Source organism: Geotrypetes seraphini, chromosome 8 (assembly GCF_902459505.1).
Source record: "Geotrypetes seraphini chromosome 8, aGeoSer1.1, whole genome shotgun sequence".
Classification (NCBI taxonomy): domain Eukaryota; kingdom Metazoa; phylum Chordata; class Amphibia; order Gymnophiona; family Dermophiidae; genus Geotrypetes; species Geotrypetes seraphini.
The window spans coordinates 188,718,377-188,738,551 of NC_047091.1; the positions used below are offsets into that span (position 1 = coordinate 188,718,377).

The 20,175-nt window shown below is 43.8% G+C and overlaps 1 protein-coding gene across 1 annotated transcript in view; it reads right to left on the minus strand.

The window, feature by feature from the left end:
• KSR2 (kinase suppressor of ras 2) overlaps positions 1-20,175 on the minus strand; it is a 530,220-nt gene that overhangs the window by 61,105 nt on the left and 448,940 nt on the right. Inside the window, exon 17 of the mRNA XM_033953868.1 lies at positions 15,234-15,367. Within this exon, the coding sequence (XP_033809759.1) occupies positions 15,234-15,367 (134 nt within the window). The remainder of the gene's footprint in view (positions 1-15,233; positions 15,368-20,175) is intronic.

Sequence of the window (20,175 nt, forward strand, 5' to 3'; positions counted from 1 at the left end):
GATGAAGTTACAAAAAGAATCCAAATGTTTCACTGGGTTCACCATCCACTTCTAGCTCCTACATCTCTGCAGACTGGAAGGGCAGGGCAGGGAGGGTGGACCGCACCTCTCCTCGTACCTCTAACTCCTCGCTGGCACGAGTAGCATCTTCAACCTGCAGTCTGCGCCAGCCTCGACTCTTCCTCTGAAGTCACTTCTTGGTCATGAGGGCAACAAGTTGGAGATGCTGCTTGTGCCGATGAAGAGTTAAAGAGGTATGGGAGGAAGGGAAGACCACCACCCCAGGTGCCACTGCCTGAATGCTTTCTTTATTCTCCTTTGGTTGGTCAGGAGCCTCTCTCTTCTGAATTAGTCCAGTTTTTTGGGGGGAGGGGGGCAGAAAGAGATTGTTAGGATAGTGATGTGGAGCATTTCACATGGTTTGTGGTTGTATATTTGGTTTTATGTATGTCTGATTGTAATCTGCTTAGTTTTTTAGGTGCATTATGAAGTGCTCTGAGGCTAGAGTGGAGTGCGTCCAGTTCCCTACTGCTCCTTCCCCTCTCAGAACAGGCATGTTGAGCGGCACTCAGGTCGAAGTCTATGTATCAGTTCCACTGAATCAGGTCTTTTCTTTGTAATAGCCCTCCCTGACGAATGCATAGCCTCATTTCAATATGCGTCATGGAGGCATGAGTTGTTTTCAAGTTGGGATGTCTGTGTTATAAAGCTCCATCATATCTAGTTGACATATTCCTTAGAGCACCTTACAAGAATAGCAGAAAGTCACACGCTCTGTTCGTTTTCCCACCAGTTAAAGGATGCAAAAGTAAGAACTATCTTGGCCTATCTTTGAGGGGGTAAACAGCCAGTTGGACAAAGGGGAACCTGTAGACATCATTTACCTTGACTTCCAAAAGGCCTTTGACAAAGTACCCCATGAGCGGCTGCTTAGGAAGCTATGGAACCACGGGGTGGAAGGGGACGTATACAGATGGATTAAACACTGGTTGGCAGGCAGGAGACAGAGGGTTGGAGTGAAGGGTCACTACTCGGGCTGGAGGAAAGTCACGAGCGGAGTTCCGCAGGGGTCTGTACTTGGACCGCTGCTGTTCAATATATTTATAAATGACCTGGAAACGGGGACGAAATGTGAAGTTATAAAATTTGCGGACGACACTAAACTCTGTAGAAGGGTTAGAACTATGGAAGAGTGTGAGGACCTACAAAGGGACCTAAACAAACTGGAGGAGTGGGCGAATAAATGGCAGATGAAATTCAATGTAGGGAAATGCAAGGTCATGCATATAGGGAGAAAAAACCTGATGTTCAGCTACCAAATGGGGGGATTAGTATTAGAGGGAAGTAACCTTGAAAGAGATTTGGGTGTATTGGTGGATACAACAATGAAGTCAACGGCGCAATGCGCAGCAGCCGCGAAGAAGGCAAACAGAATGTTGGGTATTATTAAAAATGGTATTATGACCAGAACAAAAGAAGTCATCCTGCCGTTGTATCGGGCAATGGTGCGCCCGCACCTGGAGTACTGTGTTCAGTATTGGTCACCGTACCTCAAGAAGGATATGGCAATACTTGAGAGGGTCCAGAGAAGAGCGACACGAATGATTAAGGGCATGGAAAACCTTTCATACACTGAAAGACTGGAGAGGCTAGAGCTCTTCTCCTTGGAAAAGCGGAGACTCAGAGGAGACATGATAGAAACCTACAAGATCATGAAGGGCATAGAGAAAGTAGAGAGAGATAGATTCTTCAAATTTTCAAAACATAAAAGAACAAGAGGGCATTCTGAAAAATTGGAAGGGGATAGATTCAAAACAAATGCTAGGAAGTTTTTCTTTACTCAGCGGGTGGTGGATACCTGGAATGCGCTTCCAGAGGACGTAATAGGGCAGAGTACGGTAATGGGGTTTAAGAAAGGATTGGACAATTTTCTGTTGAAAAAGGGGATAGAGGGGTATAGATAGAGGATTGCTGCACAGGTCCTGGACCTGTTGGGCCGCCGCGTGAGCGGACTGCTGGGCGCGATGGACCTCGGGTCTGACCCGGCAGAGGCATTGCTTATGTTCTTATGTTCTTATGTTCTATCAAGCAGTACATCTTCTTCTTATGAACAATTTAGAAAACAACTGAAAACTTTTCTTTTTTCAAAATTTCTTACGAATAATTCAGATCATAACTGAAAATTTTCTTCTTGCTAAAACTTCTGATCTAATATTTTTTATTGTATCTTTTTGATAAAGTTTTGTAAACCGCATAGAACTTTTGGGTTATGTGGTCTAGAAATTCGGTGTTATGTTATGTTCTATAATCATTTGTAAAACTTGTGCTTAGACTTACCAAACTGAAAACTAGCATGGATTTACCCCCAATTTAACTGATTTGGGATTTGCTAGAGCCTATTTGGCTGTTTCTGGTTCATTGATTCCATCAATAAAGAAGCTTGAGGAGGTCAGTAGCAAGACAGAGTAAAAATTCTCCCTTATTTTCTGATGTCCTCTATCAGTTATTCCCCACCCCACACTGTCTTCAGGTACTAGAGAAGCTCAAGGCAGTCTATTGCATCCTACGACTAAAAAGTGCACATTTAATTTATTATATGCTCTTCAAAATTTTAAATGGCATAGTATAAAAATTTGCTGTCGCTAAGCTTGTATGATGTAGTAATTAAGCATTAGATAAAATGCATTTTTAAAAAGAATCTTTTTATAATCACAATGTGTCAAAGTAAGGGATTAAAAATAAGATAATGAAATGTGAGCTCATTTTCTTCAGCGTTTTAATTACTGTGTTAAGTGGTTAAGTTTGCCAAAAATCCCCCACACCACTTCATCAATACACCATCCTGGAGTTTGAAAGCATAAACTTTATCCTTCCTGCTTCCCGTTCAGTCAGAACCAACCGCAGCTGGGACTCTGCTGTTCTGAGTGTTCTTGTACTGCTTCTTAGGTGATTTCACCCGTTTTTATCTCCCTTCCTTCTAATGAGTCATTGCACCATCAGCAAGCGAGAACTGCTACTGCTGCTCCTCACTTCTAAAGTGCTATATACCGAAGAAATAGTTCTTACTATCAGTGGCTTAGCAAGGAGGGACAGGGAGGTGGACTGCCCCGAGCGCCATCTTGGCAGGAGCGAAGGTGCCCCACCCACGTACCTCTTGAAATGTTCGCAAGCCTATGCAACATCTTCCAGCTCCTTTCTGATGTCACTTCCTGGTTGCGGAATCATAATGTGATGTAAGAAGGGAGCCGAGGCTGCTGTGAGTCAAAGATGCAGTTCACGCTTACAAACATGTCTAGAGGTACATGGGCGGGGGGGAGGGGCATGGCATGGTGATGTTGGATGCCACCGCCCCGGCCACCTCTCTCACTCGCTATGCCACTGAGAGAGCCTGTGAGAAGGTTCTTATGTCCCCTATTCTACCACTTGGCACTTACATTTAGGCACTGAGGACCAGAGTCTTTAAAGGGCACTGAAAATTCGGCGTTCAGCCCTCTTTTCTATAGGACACTCCAGGCTCAGCAGTATACAGAATATCACTGGTGCTCAACTTTGGGTACAAGGATTTTTGCCAGCTTAAGCCTGAGGCGCAAATTGGGCATCTTTTGAGAATATCCATGCCCCTCCCACAGCTGTGCCCCCTTCTGTGTAGGCACCCATTGTTATAGAATAGCACAGTGCCTAAATCATAATGAGTGCCAATAAAACTCATTGGAGCCCATGAACTAATTGCTTTGGGTGCCAGTCTGGGATCTCCACCCTGTATAGAATCCAGGGGTAAGTATGTGCAAAACATTAACACTTATGATTGCTCTAGTTGGACGCTTCAACTAATAACCAATCTGTCAATCAAATCAGGAAGGATTCCGGAAGACTGGAAAGTGGTGAATGTTAAGCCAATCCTTCAAGAAAGATTCGAGGGGAGATCCAGAAAACTACAGGCCGGTGAGTCTGACCTCTGTACCAGGAAAGATGGTAGAGGCGCTGATAAAGGACCGCATCGTTGACCACCTTGACAGACACAATCTGATGAGGACCGGCCAGCACGGCTTCAACAAAGGAAGATCTTGCTTGACAAACTTGCTGCACTTCTTCGAGGGAGTTAACAGGCAGATAGACAAAGGTGACCCGGTCGACATTGTATATCTGGATTTTCAGAAGGTGTTTGACAAGGTCACGTAAGAACGACTACTTTGAAAAATTGCAAGCCATGGGATTGAGGGTGAAATACTCACATGGATCAAAAACTGGTTGGCGGATAGAAAACAGAGAGTGGGGGTAAATGGACAATACTTGGACTGGAAAAGCATCACCAGTGGAGTGCCGCAAGGTTTGGTGCTTGGGCCTGTGCTCTTCAGCATATTTATAAACGATCTGGAAATTGGAACGATGAGCGTAGTGATTAAATTTTCAGATGATATGAAGTTATTCAGCGTCGTGAAGATGCAGGAGGATTGCGAAGACCTGCAATAGGACATAAACACACTCGAGAAATGGGCCGTGACATGGCAAATGAGGTTTAACATGGATAAGTGTAAGGTGATACATGTCGGTAAAAAAATCTTGTACACGAATACAGGATGTCTGGTGCAATACTCGGAGAAACCCCCCTAGGAAAGAGACTTGAGAGTACTGGTCGACAAGTCGATGAAGCCCTCAACGCAATGTGTGGCAATGGCGAAAAGTGCAAACAGAATGCTTGGAATGATTAAGAAGGGGATCACAAACAGATCAGAGAAGGTTATCATGCGGCTGTACCAGGCCATGGTGCGACCCCACCTGGAATACTGCGTCTAGCACTGGTCGCCGTACTTGAAGGACACGGTACTACTCGGAAGGGTCCAGAGAAGAGCGACTAAAATGGTTAAGGGGCTGGAGGAGTTGCCGTACAGCAAGAGATTAGAGAAACTGAGTCTCTTCTCCCTTGAAAAGAGGAGACTGAGAGGGGACATGATCGAAACATTCAAGATACTGAAGGGAATAGACTTAGTAGATAAAGACAGGTTGTTCACCCTCTCTAATGTAGAGAGAACGAGAGAGCACTCTCTACAGTTAAAAGGGGATAGATTCTGTACAAACGTAAGGAAGTTCTTTTTCACCCAGAGAGTGGTGGAAAACTGGAACGCTCTTCCGGAGGCTGTTATAGGGGAAAACACCCTCCAGGGATTCAACACAAAGTTGGACAAGTTCCTGCTAGACCAGAACATATGCAGGTAAAGCTAGACTCAGTTAGGGCTCAGGTCCTTGACCTGGGGGCCACCATGGGAGCGGACTGCTGGGCACTATGGCCCACTGGTCTGACCCAACAGCGGCAAGTCTTATGTTCTCAGTACTGCTCCCTAACCATCACTGCCCACCAAAGGAGTTTTTAACTGTTTTGTTAAAAGTACCCTCTTTAACCAGCAGCAGCAGCTTGTTCCAGTCAAGAGGTCCCTTGTCTCTACTAGATATATCTTCAAAAAAGATGGCACAAGTTGACAGGGGCTTCTGACCTCAGAGACCATACAGGAAAATAAAACTTATACAATGCAGCCTCATTGAAACATACACCCATCATAAAACTGGCAATCAGTGCAATGTCTGCAAATATGCAGTAATATGGCAATATCTTGAACAACCCAAAATTACTCAAGAGCAGATCTCTGGACCAGCTGGAATATCTTTAACCTCGCCTGTGGAAGACCTATTAGCAAGCTCTGCATCATCACTCGCAGATCCTGTCCTATACTTATCCGGGGCAACACTCAAAGCTGTTTATCCAGATATCAACCGCTGCCACAGTCTGGCCTAAGACTCTTGGGATGGAGCCCCTGAATACCGTAATGGTTAGAGCTCGGGTGGTCCGGTGTGGAGTTTGCATAGACTTAGCAATTATCCAGTTAACAATTATAGTCAAACCTCGGTTTGCAAGACGAGCAAAACATTCTTACAAATCTTGTTTGGCAAACCGAGCGTTGACTAGATTTGCGAGCACCCCCCCCCCCGAGAACCGGCATCGCTCCCTGCCCTGCTTGCGAACACCCCCCACATGAACCGGCATCCCCCCGCCCGCCCGAACAGCATTCATCCTTACCCTATCTGGCACCGGCATACAGCCCACAGGACGTGCTGGTGCCGGTGAAAGAAGTTCCTGCCTCTTGCCTGGGTCTTGAGCATCTGCGCATGCTCAAGGCCTTCTGGTTCTCGCTCTCTCCATAAGGAACTTCTTTCATCGGCACCAGCACGTCCTGTGGGCTGCAAGCCGGTGCCAGATGGGGTAAGAATTAATGCTGTTCGGGCGGGCGGTGCTGGTTTCCTGCAGGGGGGGGGGGGCGTTCACGAGAAGGGGGGGCCATGGCGGCTCTTGGGGGGTGAAGCAGTGCCGCTGGCCTCAGGGGGGGTGGGGGTGGGTGGGAATGTATCAAGCAAGTTTCCCTTACTTTCTATGGGGAAACTTGCTCTGATGTACGATTAATTTGGTTTAAGAGCATGGTTTTGGAATGAATTAAGCTCGTAAACCAAGGTTCTACTGTATATTTATCTGGATAAAAGGCTCTCCAAACTTTATCTGATTTGCTACCCAGAAAGTGAAGCTGAATATCTGGATTTCATTCAGTCACAGCAGGTGGCATTTGAAAACACCTGATCTATATATATATATATACACATAAAAAGCGCTTACAGTTTAGTCACGAAACACATTAAATAGGTCAAATAAGCCATTCTTTAAGAATAGAAAATGTGCTAGTGTGTGTTACTAGTACCCAGTAGCATCTCAAAGAGTAGAATTGTTCCTTGTTGCCTATACTTAGGGATAAATGGTGGCTTTCCCATATCTATATGGCTACTACGAGTTTAAAGACTTTTCTTCCAGGGACTTTTCTTCCAACCCTTTTGAAATCCAGCTGACCAAATCTTCTGGCAATAAACTCCACAGTTTAACTCTGCATTGAATGAAAACATATTTTCTCTGACTTGTTTTAAAGTTGCTACCTAATAGTTTCATCAAATATTTCCTCATTTTAATGCTATTTCCCTTCTATCACTACTGATGAAAACTAAATGTCATTTCCTTTGACATTCATCTGAATGTTTAATTTTAAATGTGACAAAAGACGTGATTACTCATGCTTCTAGTTGTGAAAAGTCAAGATTTATTAATAATCAAAGGGCACTGCTAAAACCAAGGTGCTCACATTTAAGCTTGTGTTGGCCATGCAAATGTTTGGAACACTATCATTTTGGAAGTCTGTGCGCTTTGCAAGCATTGCTTAAGTCACATGGTGTATATCTGCACGAGGGCGCACACAGGAGAGGAGCATAGGTGGGGGCTCCAGAGTTCCTGCTGCAAAAGCCTAAATTGTAGGTATGAAGATACCCAGTTACCCTACTATTCTATAATGGAACCTAGGTGGCAAAATGGCAGCTTGAAATTTCCCAGTTACAGTCCCTCCCCTTTCATGCCCAACCTTTAGACATCTATAAGCAGATCTTCGTTCAGCTTCTCCATTTGTGTTGGAGGTCTGATACTTGTACGGAGAGAAATTCAGTCCATATTGCTTCCCTCTTTCTCCAGATTGCTTTAATATTGATTTTCACAAATGGCAGCACTTCTCCACCTTTTCAGCCATCTCTCTCCTTTCTTAATAGATTATAGCTCAGTATGGGAGTCATTGAACAATAATGATTCAAAATGTTGTGTGATCGTGGCACCGAGGTACCCCCCTCTTCAAACCCAGCGGGCACCCAAAAAGAGAGAAAAAGCCTCTGACTAATGTAGCAGTATAGAACCAAAAGGTACAAATCAAAACTGCTTTTGATACTTTCACTGGCAAAAAATTCCCTCACAGAATAGCTCAGGTTTAGTCACCCGGAGGCACGTTCAAGGACTTGGCTGACAAAAGACGACTTGAGCTCCAACGCTGTCACGTCTTCTCCAATCTTCCCTGTTTCACCAATGTTTGGCTCATCAGGGGAATAAACAATACGGCCTTGAAAAGTGCAGCCCCCAATGTCTTTGTTATAGCAACAAAATCTAAGACTACCTCTAACATCAGGGCTTGCAGATGCTGTGTATTGTCGCTTAGTCTGTGTGTATTTGTGCTCATTGCTTTTCAGCTATAGTTTATTGACGCTGTCATCTTCTATATATCTTTTCTCCTAGTCTCCCCTGTTACTTTCTTGCTGATAAGTGAGTTGCACAGATAATTTACATTATTTTCACCACTTCTGACACTATTTTGCTATTTCTAGAGGTGACTTCCATGTGCTATCGCCACCTTCTAATTTAAATATTTATTTCTTTATTTTATTTCTAAAATTTTAGACCGCCTATTCCTAAGCGGTTAACAGTAAAAACATTGACAATAGTTCCAGACAATGTACATAAAACATTTCAATTGCAACTGTCACACCCGCGCTCTTGAACTGCGTTGCGAGCCCACGGGATCGTGACAAAGTTCTCTGGCCCAGCGTGTCCCTTACCACCAAGGGACCCTTCAGGACTTTACCTGGCTGACTATTAGCCTAATAAGGGCATGCAAGGGAAGAGTCCAAGTCAGAATGCATCAAATCTTAGCTTTATTATGGTTACTGGTTTCCCAAAGCAAAAATGCAGGCTTCAGCTTAGCAGTTTCAAAACAAACAACCATTCACCTTTGGCAAACATAAGCTTCTCATCCAGCGACAAAACCCTCAAATCCAGTGTCCAGGTTTTGTAAGTAAAGCACAATTCAGTCCCCTGCTTCCGGACTTTCCCAGTATCTTGAAACACAGTCCTCTTCATCAGAGCAGGTAGTTTTAAAAATATCAGTTTAGAACATTTACTAAGCTGCTTATTCCCCAGTTCGTGGATATGTAAAGCACAGAAGAAAAAAACTCCAAACAAAAACCGAGCAATAAAAGCAGGCAAGCATGTCACATGGTTTCCCTTGAGCTCAACTTTTCCCCAAGCAAACTGTTGTTCTATAAGTAGGCATAACATTCAGAAGCACAGGGTTTATAAGAAAAACTTAGCACAGCCAAGCCTATGGAGAAGTTTCACTTCGGTAGCCTTAGCTCTGGGAACGTGCAGAGCTCTCAGCTGTGGGTGAGGAATGTACTTTGCTCAGCCTAGCTGCTAACAGGGAAATACCTCCAAACATTTGTTAGGCTCAAAATTAAAGCTTTCAGGCACAAACTTAAAGTTCAATATAAAAGGAGAAAGGTATTAATCTCCTTCAAGGGCAAAACACTGTCTTCCCTGGAGGCTCAGAGATTGTAGGCAAAGATACAGCACATATCCCTCACTGCATTTCTATATCCATTGGAAAAGCCTCAGGTCCTACCAGACTCTCCTGCGTGTAAATGGCTTTCCCTGGGTTTTGTTCCCAACTCTCAGAAGCAGAAGCCAGCTCCTCTGCATCTACCATCTGGCAGTCAGTTTCCCTAGCCTCCTTAGGCTGGGGAGAGAATATCTTCCTTTCCCTCTGGCTCCTGCCAGCTTCTGTTTTCCCCAGTTCAGCCAGGTTCTCTCCTGCTTGCCTCTACTCTGCTTGCCACCCCCCTAGTGTTCTGCACTGCCTCGTTTTAAGTTGTGGAGAGACACTCCCCCTTAGCCTAGGTGGGGGAAGAGCCTTCCACACACTGGCTTGTTCCATCTGGCTAAGTGCAGGTTCGTTTCCAGCCTTGACTGGATAAGCTGCTGGAAAAGTAGGAATCTCCTGGCAGGCTTAGGGACAGGTTTAAACTGTGTGCAGCTTTAAGGCCTTTCCTTTCCCTGCCATACCTCATCTGTTGCCAACTCTTTGTCCCAGCAGTAGTCAGCTAGTTCTGTAGTTTGTGATTCTACTTGGTCAGCTCTCTGGCATAGAGGTATAGTGTATTTCTTCCCTATCTCTGCGACAAAACCCGAACCGGACTTGGGTTTGTCATAGACAAAACCTGAAATGGACTTGGGTTTGTCACACAACATAATCCCGTAGGGGTTTTGTCAGCAGGAGACCTGAAGTGATAATGCCACTGTACAGATCCATGGTGAGACCTCATTTGGAGTATTGTGTTCAATTCTGGAGGCCACACTACCGGAAAGATGTGCGGTGAATTGAGTCAGTTCAGCGAATGGCCACCAGGATGGTCTTGGGGCTCAGGGATCTCACGTATGAAGAAAGGCTAAATAAATTGCAGCTGTACTCACTAGAGGAACGAAGAGAGAGGGGGGACATGATTGAGACGTTCAAATATGTCACGGGCCGTATCGAGGTGGAAGATGATATCTTCTGTCCTATAGGTCATTCGACCACCAGAAAATCAGGGGAGGGAAATTTCGAGGTGATTCCAGGAAATACTTCTTCACAGAAAGGGTGGTCGATCATTGGAACAGTCTACCTCTGCAGGTGATTGAGGCCAGCAGCGTGTCAGATTTTAAGAGAAAATGGAACATTCACGTGGGATCTCTAAGGGAGTAAAGTCAGGGGGGTGGGTCATTAGAGTGGGCAGACTTGATGGGCTATAGCCCTTTTCTGCCGTCATATTCTATGGTTCTATGTTTCTATGTTTCTATTCCACAAACATATATAGAAACATGGAAGGATATTTTCAATACAATGTCTAATAAATGTCCAAAATTTCAGTAGAGAAAATTGCCATTTTCAAACCAGAAAAACATCCAACTTTTCCTAATGTGTTTGTCCTCAGTGTCTATCTTTTTTAAATGCTTAAAAAAACCAAAGCATCCAAATGAAATCAACAAAAAACAGCCATTGGGGTGTAGGAAAGACCAGCATTCTTAGCCTGGCCACAAAGACATCCCAGTACTAAGAGGCAAGGCAGTAAACTTCACATACTCTCAGGTACACATCCCATCATAACTCTCTTATATTGAGGAAGACATGGGGGAAGCCACTGCTTGCCCTGGATCGGTAGCATGGAATGTTGCTACTCTTTGAGAATTCCGCATGGAATGTTGTACTCTTTGGGGTTCCGGAATCTTGCTTACTCCGAGATAATGGAATGTTACTACTCTTTGGGTTTTGACCTGGATTGGCCACCGTGAGAACGGGCTACTGGACTTGATGGACCACTGGTTAGACCCAGAAAGGCTATTCTTATGTTCTTATGCCTTTCAAATGAGTATAACTAATGGGCAGATTGGATGGACCATTCAGGTCTTTTTCTGCCATCATTTACAATGTTACAATAAGTGAAGAAATATTTTCTCTGGTTTGTTTTAAAATGTACTACTTAGTAGCTTCATTGCTTGCCCCCTAATCCTAGTATTTTTGCATAGAGTAAACAAGCGATTCCCATCTACCCATACAACTCCATTCAGGGCCTGAAGCTTTTAAAGTTCGATGCTAAACCAGTTCTAACTGATTTAGTAGACAAACATTTTAGCTTCCGATGCACAAAATGGCTCTGTGCAGTCTTTTCCGTACCTTGTAGCAGCCTTCAAGAATACTATGGAAATGTAGAATGAGGTCATTAATATTAAAATGAGCACTCCGGACGATGCCCAAACATTGCCGGTTGATACACAAAATGAAGTGCCAACCTTTAATGCTCCAAAATTACTGCCAGGTCTAGAGGTGCCGGTAGCGTTGAAAACAATATACATGTATGTTAAAAGTGCGTCTCAGGCACGTTCATTAAAAGCATATCAGCAGATCTGTGGCTGCCAATTGCATAAGAGATGGAAGTTTTTAAAAATATGGTATACATTCATCATACTTTTATTGGGTTGGGGGTCACCATATAACATACGCGTGTCTGGGGCTGCTGACTGAATATGTCCTGCCAAAGCAGTGTAGAAAAAAGCATATACATCTTGCGTTTTCACTTTTGCATAGTTGGTTGGTAGTTCTCTGTTCCCTCCCATCTCATGTGTGCCAGCAGCGTAACTTTTCCGGGTGCAAGTGCACATTTATGCCTCTTTGCATGCAAAATTTTTTGAGCATCACTTGTTGTTTAGAATGGGGGCTTTTGAGCATCGAGGCCTCTGTCATATCTCTCCTGAACCATTCCTTCTCTAGGCTGAAGAGCCCTAGCCACTTTAGCTTTTCCTCAGCCCATCCCTTTTGTCACTTTCGTCTCCCATCTCTGTACATTTTCTAATTCTGCTACATCATAGAAAAAACCATCTAAAAAATGTGTTTCAAAAATGGTAATTTGGATGTTTTTTCTCTTTTAAAAATGAGCCCACATTGTCTGAGTTTACATAGTAACATAGTAGATGACGGCATATAAAGACCCGAATGGTCCATCCAGTCTGCCCAACCTGATTCAATTTAATTTTTTTTTTTTTTAATTTTTCTTCTTAGCTATTTCTGGGCAAGACTCCAAAGCTTTACCCGGTACTGTGCTTGGGTTCCAACTGCCGAAATCTCTGTTAAGACTTACTCCAGCCCATCTACACCCTCCCAGCCATTGAAGCCCTCCCCTGCCCATCCTCCTCCAAACGGCCATACACAGACGCAGACCGTACAAGTCTGCCCAGTAACTGGCCTAGTTCAATCTTTAATATTATTTTCTGATTCTAAATCTTCTGTGTTCCACCACCCTCTCCGTAAAGTAGAATTTCCTAACATTGCCCCTGAATCTACAACCCCTCAACCTCAAATTATGTCCTCTGGTTTTACCATTTTCCTTTCTCTGGAAAAGATTTTGTTCTACGTTAATACCCTTTAAGTATTTGAACGTCTGAATCATATCTCCCCTGTCCCTCCTTTCCTCTAGGGTATACATATTCAGGGCTTCCAGTCTCTCCTCATACGTCTTCTGGTGCAAGCCTCCTATCATTTTCGTCGCCCTCCTCTGGACCGCCTCAAGTCTTCTTACGTCTTTCGCCAGATACGGTCTCCAAAACTGAACACAATACTCCAAGTGGGGCCTCACCAATGACCTGTACAGGGGCATCAACACCTTCTTCCTTCTACTGACTACGCCTCTCCTTATACAGCCCAGAATCCTTCTGGCAGCAGCCACTGCCTTGTCACACTGTTTTTTCGCCTTTAGATCTTCGGACACTATCACCCCAAGGTCCCTCTCCCCGTCCGTGCATATCAGCTTCTCTCCTCCCAGCATATACGGTTCCTTCCTATTATTAATCCCCAAATGCATTACTCTGCATTTCTTTGCATTGAATTTTAGTTGCCAGGCATTAGACCATTCCTCTAACTTTTGCAGATCCTTTTTCATATTTTCCACTCCCTCTTCGGTGTCTACTCTGTTACAAATCTTGGTATCATCTGCAAAAAGGCACACTTTTCCTTCTAACCCTTCAGCAATGTCACTTACATACATATTGAACAGGATTGGCCCCAGCACCGAACCCTGAGGGACTCCACTAGTCACCTTTCCTTCCTTCGAGCGACTTCCATTAACCACCACCCTCTGGCGTCTGTCCGACAGCCAGTTTCTGACCCAGTTCACCACTTTGGGTCCTAACTTCAGCCCTTCAAGTTTGTTCAACAGCCTCCTATGAGGAACTGTATCAAAGGCTTTGCTGAAATCCAAGTAAATTACATCTAGCATATGTCCTCGATCCAGCTCTCTGGTCACCCAATCAAAAAATTCAATCAGGTTCGTTTGGCACGATTTACCTTTTGTAAAGCCATGTTGCCTCGGATCCTGTAACCCATTAGATTCAAGGAAATACACTATCCTTTCTTTCAGCAACACTTCCATTATTTTTCCAACAGCTGAAGTGAGGCTCACCGGCCTGTAGTTTCCTGCTTCATCCCTGTGACCACTTTTATGAATAGGGACCACATCCGCTCTCCTCCAATCCCCAGGAATCACTCCCGTCTCCAGAGATTTGTTGAACAAGTCTTTAATAGGACTCGCCAGAACCTCTCTGAGTTCCCTTAGTATCCTGGGATGGATCCCGTCTGGTCCCATCGCTTTGTCCACCTTCAGTTTTTCAAGTTGCTCATAAACACCCTCCTCCGTGAACGGCGCAGAATCTACTCCATTTTCTCGTGTAACTTTGCCGGACAATCTCGGTCCTTCTCCAGGATTTTCTTCTGTGAACACAGAACAGAAGTATTTGTTTAGCACATTTGCTTTTTCCTCTTCACTCTCCACATATCGGTTCCCAGCATCTTTTAGTTTAGCAATTCCATTTTTCTTTTTCCTCCTTTCACTAATATATCAGAAAAAAATTTTTGTCTCCCTTTTTTACATTTTAGCCATTTGTTCTTCCGCCTGTGCTTTCGCCAGACGTATCTCTCTCTTGGCTTCTTTCAGTTTCACCCTGTAGTCCTTTCTGCTCTCCTCTTCTTGGGTTTTTTTATATTTCATGAACGCCAACTCTTTCGCCTTTATTTTCTCAGCCACTAGGTTGGAGAACCATATCGGCTTCCTTTTTCTCTTGTTTTTATTGATTTTCTTCACATAAAGGTCCGTAGCCATTTTTATCGCTCCTTTCAGCTTAGACCACTGTCTTTCCACTTCTCTTATGTCCTCCCATCCTAACAGCTCTTTCTTCAGGTACTTTCCCATTGCATTAAAGTCCGTACGTTTGAAATCTAGGACTTTAAGTATCGTGCGGCCGCTCTCCACTTTAGCCGTTATATCAAACCAAACCGTTTGATGATCGCTACTACCCAGGTGAGCACCCACTCGAACATTAGAGATACTCTCTCCATTTGTGAGAGTTTCTCACTAAAGATCCTCTTTCCTGCCAAAGGTTTTGGCAGAGCCTTACTCACTTATTGAACTTCTCTGCATTATGCCGTGTTGTCTTCCTCTTTCCATAGGCAGAAAAAGCTACGGTTCATACCAAAGACTTTTTAGCCTTTACCTCTCTACAACACAACAAGTCATTTGTCCCCAAGTGGATTACAACAGCAATTCTGAAATTGGCTTTTATTGGCCACACTATACAATCCGTTTATGCAACAGCTCACTGGACATCGTAGTAGATTCATGTAGAAGGACATTAACAATACCATTGGTTGAACAATTTTTGGTGCGGGCGAGTGACAGATCAAGTGGAGAATCTTCCATCTGGCAATGTCTGAATTATAGGAAACATCAAAGATTATTTTTTTGGCTTTCAATTTAGAAACTGAGGGAAGGGGGCAGTTATCAAGCTGTGTTGGGGCAACAATCCATGTCATTTGCTCCTTAACACAACTTAAAGGACACTAAAAAAGTTATATTGCCTAATGTAGTCCATAGTTATGAAATGCAAAAATGCTCATTACTGTGTAAATTTATACTGCGGCTGATTCAGTAGTGCATCCTGCTGCCTTTCAAAGGACTGGACTTTATCCTACCTGTCAGCCTGATGAATTCCAGAGATGCTGAAGAGCCCAAAATCTGTGATCACTACTTTTCCATTGTCATAGAACACATTCTTGGACATGAGGTCTTTGTGGACAATTCCTTTAGCATGCAGGTACCCCATTCCCTGAAAACAATTAGAGAAGTGAAACATTAGGTGAGCAAAGAAAATATAATAAACTACTTATGATGTGCTGCTCCCATAAACAACAACAATTTTGATTAGTTGACACATATTTTAATAGGCTAGAACACATTTTAAATGCTTGCTAATCCAGGCTCCCTTTTACTAAGCCATGGGAGCGAGTGCCACACGACAAATGCACCGATGCATCGGCCTGCACTCAGGGCAGGATTAACCAATAGGCCAAGTAGGCACATGCCTAGGGCCCAAAATTGTCAGGGGGGCCCAATGAAGGAGGGCATCAACATTGTTTTTTCCAAACGGCGATGGGCCCTTCCAGCCCCTCCAGCGGGCTCCCCCCCCCCTCCATCGACGTAAGCAACGTGGGTAAGAAAGGCAACGGGAACTGTAATTGTGCAAGCGGTGCTGCTTGCCAAAAGCTTCCCTCTGACGCAGCTTCCTGTTTCCACCTGGGTGCATGGTGGGGTGGGGTGGGGCAGAGGACCCTCGATGAATTAATCCTGCCCTGCCTGCACTATTAGGGGGGTGATGTTTTAGAAATGTTAAGCATTGTAAAAGCAGCCGTGTCTTTTGCATACCCAAGCATTACCAATTGTAAATACAAAACCTTTCTGGCTAGAACTTTTGCGTACCAAGCAAACAAAGAACAACTTTGGCTAGACCAGTGGTTCCCAACCCTGTCCTGGAGGACCACTAGGCCAATCAGGTTTTCAGGATAGCTCTAATGAATATGCATGGAGCGGATTTGCATGCCTGTCACTTCCATTATATGCAAATCTCTCTCATGCATATTCATTAGGGCTGGCCTGAAAACCCAATTGGCCTGGTGGTCCTCCAGGACAGGGTTGGGAACCACTGGGCTAGACAACTACATAAATAAAGCTAGACTGAAAGCTCATAAAAACTGCCTTATTCGATAGATATATCACCTAAATAAAATCTTCACCGAACACTTTTTTTTCTTGTTTCGTTTTCCCCAATATGCCCCCTCTGAGATTCTAATCAAACTGTATTTTGTAATTCGGGACCTTTCATCTAATATGTCCCCTCTGAAAATTCTTAACAAACTGTATATTGTAATTTTTTGCTTTCTTAAAATTTCTGTACTCTGTATTTCCTCTGACTATCTGCATATTGTAACTCACTGAATGTCCAGCTCTCTTGAATGTAAACCGCCTAGAAGTCGCAAGATTGTGGCAGTATAGAAGAATAAAGTTTTCAAGTTTCAAGTTTATTCAAATTTATTCATATTATTTGATTGAACGCTTTTCCAAATTACAAAGCGTTGTACAAAAGATAAAAATATGATTTTAGAGAAATCACTTATACATAATACATTAATCAGACCTACATGGGTAATTGCTTTTAAAACCACGGGAAACAATAGGAAAGAGGGGAGGAAATACAATTTTTAAAGAAAAAGTACATAAAAGGGAAGTACATTAGGAGGGTAGGAAGAAGAGGATTACTAGCAGAAGTGGGGTCGAATAAGAGAGCTATTAGAAATCTTGTTTTGGAGATGGTAGAAATCGTAAAGTATTACCTCTTGAATGAACTTTATATTTTCAGTTAAAGGCTTCTTTAAAAAGAAAGCACTTTAAGCTACTCTTAAATTTCTGCAAATCTTGTTCGAGTCTTATGTATAAAGGAAGAGAATTCCAAGTCATTGGAGCTGTTACAGAAAAAATAGAAGCACGGCATGTTCCGATAATTTTCAAGGAGGGAACGTTAAAGGTAAACTGTGAAGATGATCGAAGAACTCTCGAAGAACTATGTGGAATCAGAAGCCTATCTATAAATGCCGGTGTGTTGGTCTGTATTGTCTTGAAGACTAGAAGAGCTTATTATATTATATTATAAAAGCTTATTATATTATAAAAGTTGTTATTATTATTATTCTAACCAGCCCAGGATGTCTGCAGAGTTGGCAACTGATGAGAGGATTTTAGCTCCCTTGACATAGTTCTAGGCCAGTTTTCAAGGAAATAATGAACTAAGTGGCCCTTTAAATAAAGTGCTTTGTTCCTGTGGTAGACATCAGGTTGTCCTGCAATCCAAGCATAGCCAAAATGATTTTGGTTTTCATAAAGGTGTCACTTCCACCACAGAAAAATATCATTCCCAAATTCCTGAGCCAGGCACTGGACAACTATTATGAATTAAGGCACAGTCCATGCACTTGAGAACTGAATGACGATCTGGATGAAATCCTGAGATATAAGTGCAAAACTTGGTTCTGACCAGCAGGATTTACAATTCCTCTTGAACTTGCCTTGTGATGACTATTAGTAAAAGTGCTGCAGTTTAGATGTTCTTTTACAGGCCTAATTATGAAAGCTCAGTTGTGTTCTGGTAGGTAGACAAACAACATACAGATGAGAAGAGTTGATTAGGTGAATGAGTGACAGACTCTGTATTTTATAATGTTCTTGCTATGTTCATTGCTGTTTATTTCTGAACTGTGGGTTGGGCATGTCTTATCTGGATACCAGGAAGGTGGTTTATAAATGGTTAAATGAAATGAGAAAGATGTAATCAGGAATACATTAAACCTAGAAGCATGATGGCAGATAAAGACCAAATGGCCCATCCAGAGGAACCATTATCGCTTTCTCTAAGGGATCCCAGGTGTCTATTCCACGTCTTCTTGAATTCAAACACGGTCTCTGTCTCCACCACCTCCACCACCTCTTTCTGTAAAAAAAGTATTTCCTCAGATTACTCCAGAGCCTATCACCTCTTAACTTCATCCTATGCCCTCTCATTCTAGAGCTTCGTTTCAAATGAAAGAGACTCAACTCATGCGCATTTATGCCACGTAAGTATTTAAATGTCTATCATATCTCCCCTCTCCCGCCTTTCCTCCAAAATATACATATTGAGATCTTTAAGTCTGTCCTCATACACCATATGACAATGACCATACACTATTTTAGACATGGGGGAAGGCTGCATCTGAACCATACAACAGTTTGTTTCAAAAGCCTATAGAGTGGTACCTCGGTTTGCAAGTGCACCGGTTTGCGAGTGTTTTGCAAGACGAGCAAAACATTTGCAAAATTGGTGTCTCGGAAACCGAGCGTGCCTCGATTTACGAGCGCCCCCCTATGAGCACCCCCCCCCCACTGCAATCCGGCACCCCCACCGCAATCTGAAGTCCCCAGACCCACCCGAACCCGCTTCTTACTTTCATCTCGGCACTCGGCACCGGCACCTGTGCGTTGGTGCTGGTGCCCGAAGATCGGCTTCCTCTTCTTGCTGGGCTTTGAGCATCTGCGCATGCTCAAAGCCTGCAAGTTCACACTCTCTCCGAGACCTCACCTGGAGTACAATTTTGGAGGCCACATTATCAAAAGGATGTGAAGAGAATGGAGTCGATACAGAGAATGGCCACTAGGATGGTCTCAGGATTTAAAGACATCCCATATGAAGAATGTCTGATCAGACTGCGCTTATATTCTCTCGTGAAGCGCAGAGAAAGGGGGGACATGATAGAAACATTCAAATACATCATGGGTCACATCAAAGTGGAGGAGGAAATCTTTTTTCTAAAGGGTCCCACGGCGACAAGAGGGCATCCACTAAAACTTAAGGGAGGAAGATTTAATGGTGACACCACGAAATACTTCTTCACCGAACGGGTGATTGATCGATGGAATGATCTTCCACGCCAGGTGGTCAAGGCCAGTAGTGTGCTCGACTTCAAGAGTCGATGGAACAAACAGGTGGGAGTACTATAGAGTTATACTCAAACGATAGATACTCCAGGGAGGAAGGGTTCTTGAGTAGGCAGATTAGTTGGGAGGGAGGGTTCTTGAGTGGGCAGACTTGTTGGGCCGTTGGCCCTTTTCTGCCATCATACTCTATGTTTCTATGTTTCTCTAATTTAGTATTTAAAAAACTGGTCATATTATAAAAAGGTTTATGCCATAAGTACAAAACAGAAAAACAAAGCTTACTAAATAGTCTGTGTTGAAATTATTATTTGGTAACATCTTTTGTTAAAGCTGAGGCTTATACATTCATTAAACCTGGGTCTTTTCTAATTGGTTCTTCAAATTGGAAACAGTAAAGGGAGTGTGTGGCGCAGTGGTTAAAAGCTACAGCCTCAGCACCCCGAGGTTGTGGGTTCAAACCCTGGTCAAGCCACTTAATCCCTCATTGCCCGAGATACATTAATGGTATCTCTATTGATAACTTCCCCCCTAAGTAAAGGTCTGTTAACCAGAAGGAAAAGTTTGCTAATCTTGTTAAAACTAATTCCACAGATGCCTCTCTAAGCATGCAGATCTTTCACATTAAAATAAGTTTGCCATCAAACTATTACGGGAATAAAATCCATCTCTTTGAAATACAGTGGAACCTTGGTTTACGAGCATAATTCGTTCCAGAAGCATGCTCGTATATCAAAGCAAGTTTGCCCATAGGAAGTAAGGGAAACTGCTTTGATTGGTTCCACCTCCTCCTCCCCCCCCCACGAGGCTCCCGGTGCTGCTCCATTCTCCCCCCCCTTGAGGAATTCGACGCTGTTCCAAGCCCCTCCCCGCGATCCAGCTTGCCCCCCCCCCTGTGAACCGGCATTCCCCCCCCTCTCGCGTTGCCCCCCTCCACCGCAATCCTACTTTCCCCCCTCCCTAGCAGTCAATGACACCCTTTACCCGACTTGGCACCATTGCCGGTGCCCGAAGATCCTCCCTCTTCTGGCGTGGCTGGGCGGTGCGTCGGAGATCCTCCTTCTTCTGGTCTGGGCTGGACTGGCTTTGAGCATGTGCAAATGCTCAAAGCCAGTC